The following is a 7,201-nucleotide window of genomic DNA, read 5'->3' as shown; positions in this document are numbered from 1 at the left end:
ACTTTTTTTTTTTTGCAAAACAGGAACCCATACATGGGAGAAAAAATGTGAAAGAATGAAAGATACTGACTAGCAAAAACCTTTTTTTTTTTTTTTCAAATTTTCCAATGTTGCTATGAAAGATGACATTTTGATCTCTTTGAAGGTGAAAATGTGATTTTTAAAAATAGAAACATAGTCATAATATGCAATTTAAAATGTCCTTTAATACGTATAAAAATATAATACATTCATCCACACAGCCTATAGATTAATTCAGATAAACAAGGCTAGAATAGTTCAAACAAAAGTTGGTTTAAATATGATTTATAATAAAAATAAGCTCTATTCCTCCTGTATAAATACATAAAAATGCATTTTGTAAAAAAAAAAAAAAAAAATTTCTTATTAATGTAGAGAGGATTTAAACTTGGTTGAGGTTGGATCAGTCTTGTAAAATCAGGCGCTGGTCAATTGTTTTCATGTGTTTCTGCACCCACTTGACTTCGGGGTCTGCACACACCCCACGGCCGCTCTTTAGGATAAAGCTGCAGAGGAGAGAAGATTTACATCAGTGTATAACTGCAATAAAGACAGAAAATCAAACCCTCTCACACGTCCCAAACCTCCACGATTATTTAAAGTTAGATTATATTACACATCACCATAAAGCAATAATGGACATGAAAATACTAACTTTTTTTTATTATTAATTGAAAATAATTAAAAATAAGTGAGGGGGTGAAAGCTTACATGACTCCAGGATATTCACACCCACGGTCTGTTTCTTGATACGCTGTAATGAGTCTTACAGGGATTTTATGTGTCTGGTAACTGAAACAGCATGGACCTTGTCCACCTGCACCTGTGTGAAAACATTTCTGCATTTAGTTCAGCAATTAAATACTCAATAAAAACATATTAGATGCTTTTTTTAATCTGGTAAGAGATGATGACTGTTGTATGTTTTAGATTTTACCACATTACTTTATTTTGATTATGAACTCTGATTCTCTATAACAGCAGCTCTGACAGTAGCGCAGGTTTATATTAATGCACTCGTTCTAATACGTCATCGTTGCTATAGTAACAGCTCATTCACAGGAACTTGTACAGCAGATGCTCCACATAAACGGATTTAAAAAATGTGTGTAATCGTTGATATTGTGAAGTTTTCTGTAAGGAGATGTTTATTTAACATTTATGGAAGGAGTCTCCAGTGTCAGCGCTTTGTAACAGTCAGGGGTAACATTCTAACTTTAATTTAATTCAATTCAATTCAATTTTATTTTATTTATATAGTGCTTTTAACAATGGACATTGTCACAAAGCAGCTTTACAGAAATGAATAGATTCAAATTAAGTTAAACCAAAATAAATTGTAAACATGTGAATTTATCCCTTTAAGTTTTCCAACAGAGGAGTTTACGCTTTGCAAATTCTTTTTAACATGACAAGCTTCATTTTTAACTTTAATAGAGAGAATAAAAGAGAGGCTGTTGAGGGAACGACTGTTTATAGCTGCTATAACGTAAGTGAGAACAGGAACTAACTTGTTTTGCAGATGGTCCACAACATTAAACAAAACTATAACCAGATTAAATTTCTGATGTCATGTTGTAACTGTTCACAAATTGCTAATAATAATAATAATAATAATAACCAAAACATTGCTAAATATTTAAAAGATTATCTTTATCTTACTCTCGGCCGTTGTGAACGACTGAAGGCAGGCGAGAACCAGCAGAACCAGCAGGAGAGAACGAGAGGACATGACTGCTGCTGCTGCTGCTGCTGATGATGGTGATGATGGTCACGATGTGAACAGAATGGTGCTAATGCAGATGTCACCTCACTCTAGAGTTTATATAAGCAGGTAAGAGGAGTGGGAGAATGTGTGGTTTGAGTGTTTGTAGGTGACGAAAAGTTCCACTTTGTATAAGAGGGAAAAAACTGCATCTTCCACAGAAAACCCGGCTGCGGTTTTCACCTAAAATGAAAAGGACCGTGCAGCGTTTAACACTTTGTAATCAAACTTACCTCACACTCCTGTATTAAACACTTAAAGTAAAATAAAGATGAACAAGTGCAACTTTATTGAAGGGAAATCTAAATCTAAACTCCACATCACACACAATACACAGAGATAATAAATGATTATTATTAAATGTGGCAACTTGTACTTCAGTATTGCCCTGACTGTGTTTATAGTGCAACGTGCTAAACAATATTCCCTTTTTATCTTTAAAAAAGTATAATAAATAAAACAACTCATTTAATAAATCATTCTGCGTTGTTAAAGATTAATGTCACTTTGTACGACCTTCAGATTGCAGGTTGTGCTTTGGCTTGACATTGCTGCAACAAGTCAAAGAGACGGAAAGTTCCACGTGTGACTTGTGTGATTATTCATATGTGAAGTTCATGTGATTTTGGTAAGGGTTGAGTTGCAGTATTTGTAAACAAAATAAAAAAAAAATACAAGATATGAATAAGACTGAACGTGTGAGAGAGAAAGAGTGCAGAGCATTATGAGAAAATATTCAGTTTGTAGACAACAGAGTCTAGTGGGGGAGGGGAAGTGGTTAGCTGAGGACAAGATTAGCACGCAGATAGCGATTAGATATAATGAGCTGCGAGACATTCCACTATATTAAATGTATAAAGATAATGTGTTCTTTAACAAATACAAATAATGTAATTGTTGTCAAATTGCTGTGATATAAGAGGAATAAAACACTTAATGATGTGCTGTTATAGGCAAATAATCAACTAATAATCAACCGTATATTAAGTGTGTGATGTGGGAGAAACACACACGCCCATGTTGTGGTCAGTGGGTTATAGATTGGAGTGTACCAACTTTATGAAGGTTGGAAAATACCTGAGAAGATAAGAGTGGGGGAGATGTAGATAGGAAGAAAATTAGGTCATGGTCTTATATAACAAAACTGATTAACCACACACTTCCCTCGTAATATTACAAATAGTTCAAACTGAGTTTAATAAAATGATGATGATAGAAAAAATTCAGAATTATTCCTCAGTCAGACAGCATCATTATTAATTTGTGCTGATTTGATCTGTATCTTCTGTTTGTGAGTCAAAATAGCATTTTTTCATGCCAGAGCCTCAGAGGTCAGAAGGTGTGCCAATATATTCACACCTCAACAATATTGGCATTAAAATATAAATACAGTCAGCATATACATATTTGACCTTTGACAAAGTTATTGTTATTTTAGCTGACAATTATTAATTTTAATTTTAACCAGTTTTAATTTGAGAGCATTTACATCCAGTATAATGGGACAAACTAACTGTAGAACCTGGTGTGTATGGGTGCAGAGGAAGACTCGGGCAGCAGGCGGAAGTTTAGCAGAGCTCCAGGCTTATTTTTTACTGTGCTTTTCAGCACACTTTCAAAAAACTCAACAAAAAAGACAAACCAACAGAAAACCTCACTAGCTTGCAGCTCTTGCTCCCTTCAAGTTCAAGTTCACACTCCGTGAAGTGTCTGTGTGTGTGGATGTGTGTCTGTGTTGCATGCTCTGCCAGCTACATCACTCTCTCTCTCTCTCTCTCTCTCTCTCTCTCTCTCTTCCCCTCTTCCTCTTTCTGTAGTTACGCCTGTAGTGATGTTTGGTTGTACACTGTGCGCATGCGCAGAGAGAGAGAGTTTGAAGGAGTAAAGTTGGAAGTCACTGCACAAATCGAGTCTCTGGAGCATTTCTTAAGTAAGATCTATATAAGATCATAAACTGTTGTCAGGAGTGGACCTGTCTCAGTTCCTTGTCTGTCACCCACATCATATTATCCCTTAAAGTTTTCTTTTCGTGTGAAGTTGTGCAGTAGTTCAATTCACCAGGTGGTAATGTGGAACTGAGAGAGCACTGGGAAAACATACACAAAACAGCGACAAAAAAAGACTGTGAATGGCTGCAAGGTAAACATTTAGAATGGATACACTGCTCTCAATAAGCTCAGTGAAAACTTCAACTTCAGCAAATTTGTCAGTTGGCCACATTGGATTCGCAGATTTGAGCGAATTTGCATTGCTGCGTGTATCAGTGAGAGAAGGGAGGAGTATCAAGTTAACTCTCTTATTTACACACTGGGCGATAAAGCAGATGATATTGTGAGTATGCTGGATCTGACAGACAAAGACAGAAAGACATACGATAAAGTCAAGGAAGTGTTTGAGAAACATTTTGTATGCAAGCACAATGTGATTTATGAGAGGGCTAAATATAACAAAAGGTGCCAAGAGCCTGGTGAAACAGCAGAAGCATTCATTACTGCAGTTCATAAATTAGCAGAGAACTGCCAGTATGGAGTTCTCCAAGAGGAAATGAATAGAGATAGACTGGTTGTTGGAATATGAGATCATGGACTGTCAGAGAGACTACAGTTAGACCCAGAGCTCACACTCAGCAAAGCCATTACCAAAAATCAGACACACTGAAGAAATAAAAAAGCAGAAGACAATATTAAGACAAGCTTGCAGGGACACAAAAGAGGCAAACATGGACATGTTGAAATACAAAACCAAACCGAAACATGTTCAAAATGGTGTGCAGAGGAGAACAGACAGTATGAGACACAATGAAGGAAACAAGGGGTGCGGTAGATGTGGGAAGTCACAAATGCACTCTCTAAACAGCTGCCCTGCATGAGATGTGGAGTGCAGAAAATATAAGAAAAAAAGGTCACTTTGCAGCAGTTTACAACACAAAAAAAGACTGGATGAAATATATCAAGATGATGAGGCAGAGAGCATTGAAACAGTGTTCTTGGGAGTCTTAAAGTCTCAAAACCCGGCTGATGTGTGGCAGAGGACTATTACAGTGAATGGTGGACAGATCCTTTTCCAATTGGACACAGGAGCTGAAGTAACAGCCATTCCAGAAAGCATGTACTCAGAGAGGAAACATGGTGTCCTCAGCCCTGTGATAAAGATGCTGTTTGGACAAAGCAACACTCCAGTACATGTTAGTGGGTAATTTGGCTTTTTATATCACCGGGTTAAAACAGTAAAACACCCGGTTTTCATAATACCCAGATTGGTTTCCCCACTGCTGGGGCTACCAGCCATAACGGAGCTGGGTTTACTTCACGCAGCTGATACAATACACACAAATTACAAAGAATTATACCCAAAAGTCTTTACAGGATTAGGAAAACTGGAGGGAGACTATAAAATCAGACTAAAAGAATCAGTAACTCCCTTTGCTCTGTCTGTGCCTTGTCATGTGCATTTGCCTCTGATGAACAAGGTGAAAAAGGAGCTAGAAAGAATGAAGGGGTAATTGCAGCCATTGAAGAAGCAACTGAGTAGTGTGCGGGTATGGTGATTGTACCTAAACAAAACAACAGAATCCATATCTGTGTTGATCTCACATGGTTAAATGACTGTGACAAAAATTGCAGAGAGAGACACATCCTCCCTGCAGTTTATGAAACACTGGCTAAACTGTCAGATGCAACAGTATTCTCCAAACTGGATGCTACTGCTGGATTTTGGCAAATTCCTTTACACAGACACTCAGCGCCACTCAATACCTTTACTACACCTTTTGGTAGATATTGCTTTCACTGCCTTCCATTTGGTATTCAATTTGGTGCCTAACACAGATGCTTGAGGGCTTGGATGTAACTTTGTGTCACACTGATGACATCTTAGTGTTTTGTACACACAAGGAACATGATCCCGTCATGACTGACTTGAACAGAAGGGCATGACACTGAATGAAAAATGTAATTTTGCGATGGTTTTTAGGCCACATTAACAGTGCAGATGGTATATAAGCTTATCTAGACAAAATAAAAGCCATCAAGGAGATGCCTGAGCCCAAAAACACAGCTATGAATTGGCATGGTGAATTATGTGGGAAAATTTTCCCCTAACATTGTAGGGCTGACAGGAAAGATCAGAGATCTGCTTAAGGCTGAAAATGACTGGCTATGGGGATGCTAGCAACAGCAAGCCTTTGAGGAAGTAAAAAAAGGAACTCAATTCTTCAGCAATTTTAGCACAATACTCCCAGATCGTCAGACTAGAGTATTGGCTGATGCTTCTTTTTTTTAGATTGGGGCAGTACTATCCCAGCTATGGGTGAGTGGAGACCTGTAGCCTTTATATCAAAAAGCATGACCCAAGCTGAGAGAAGATATGGACAAATTGAAAAGGATGCTCTTGCAATCACTTGGGCCTGTGAAAGGTTTCAAACCTACATCCTGGGACTGGATTTTGTGGTGAGAACTGATCACAAACCAGTGGTCAGTCTGCTAGCCTCAAGACCATTGATGACCTGCCTCCACGCATGCTGAGATTTCGATTACGGCTTCTGAGTTTCTCCACCAAGAGACAGTCTGGTAGAGGGAGACAACAAAATGTTTGTTGTTGTAATAAGTAGTCTACACAGTGACAGTGTGTTTCCTTCCCTCACTGTGTTTAATGTCATCCACAAACACACAGTGTCCTTAGAAGGTCAGGGGGTCAAGCGCCATCACTGCCAAGCTGCCACCGTTGGGTCCTTGAGCAAGGCCCTTAATCCTGTCCGCTTCAGGGGTGCTGTATCATGGCTGACCCTGAACTTGAACCCAACCTCCTACCAAGCTTTTAAAATAAATACCTGAATGCATTTAAGTGTTTAACCAACCTAGAGTCATGTGTATCAACTGTGCTCCATTACAACAGAGTCTAGCCTGCTTAATGTCTGATAAAGAGCTTATTATGTTGTTTATTTATTAAAGAATAACATGTCATACTGTTTTCATTTATAGTTATAGTTCAATGCTATTAAGTCATCTGAGTCATCTGAGATGACTTAATATGTTACATAGATCTTAAATTAAGGTCCTTTTAGGTAATGTGTGTTTGTGGATGACATTAAACTCAGTGAGGGAAGGAAACATGCTGTCACTGTGTAGACTACTTACTACAACAACAAACACACTCTGCAGAAGCCCATTAAAGGAGTGTAAAGCCGTATATTAAGAGTGTGATGTGGGAGAAACACACACGCCCATGTTGTGGTCAGTGGGTTATAGAGTGGACTATAAGAACTTTATAAAGGTTGGAAAATACCTGAGAAGATAAGAGTGGGGGAGATGCAGATAGGAAGAAAATTAGGTCATGGTTTTATATGACAAAGCTGCTTAACCACACGCTTCCCTCGTAATACTACAAATAGTACAGACTGAGTTTAATAAAATGATG

General features: G+C 38.0%; 1 protein-coding gene across 3 annotated transcripts in view; it reads right to left on the bottom strand.

Moving 5' to 3' along the window:
* The window catches only part of LOC113524004 (C-C motif chemokine 3-like), a 33,814-nt gene that overhangs the window by 4,877 nt on the left and 21,736 nt on the right, over nucleotides 1-7,201 (bottom strand). Inside the window, exons 1-3 of one of the 3 annotated variants that reach the window (XM_053233602.1) lie at nucleotides 1,684-2,284; nucleotides 733-844; nucleotides 187-527 (exon numbers count right to left, since the gene is read on the bottom strand). In XM_053233602.1, coding sequence (XP_053089577.1) covers nucleotides 425-527; nucleotides 733-844; nucleotides 1,684-1,753 — 285 coding nt within the window. In that variant the 5' untranslated portion in view covers nucleotides 1,754-2,284 and the 3' untranslated portion in view covers nucleotides 187-424. Of the gene's footprint in view, nucleotides 1-186; nucleotides 528-732; nucleotides 845-1,683; nucleotides 2,340-7,201 lie in introns of those variants that run through there. The other 2 variants (XM_053233604.1, XM_053233603.1) reach the window with 2 other exon arrangements.

Source organism: Pangasianodon hypophthalmus, chromosome 4, assembly GCF_027358585.1.
Source record: "Pangasianodon hypophthalmus isolate fPanHyp1 chromosome 4, fPanHyp1.pri, whole genome shotgun sequence".
Lineage (NCBI taxonomy): Eukaryota > Metazoa > Chordata > Actinopteri > Siluriformes > Pangasiidae > Pangasianodon > Pangasianodon hypophthalmus.
The sequence above is the reverse complement of the archived record's forward strand: the minus strand, read 5'-3'. Positions and strand labels throughout refer to the sequence as shown.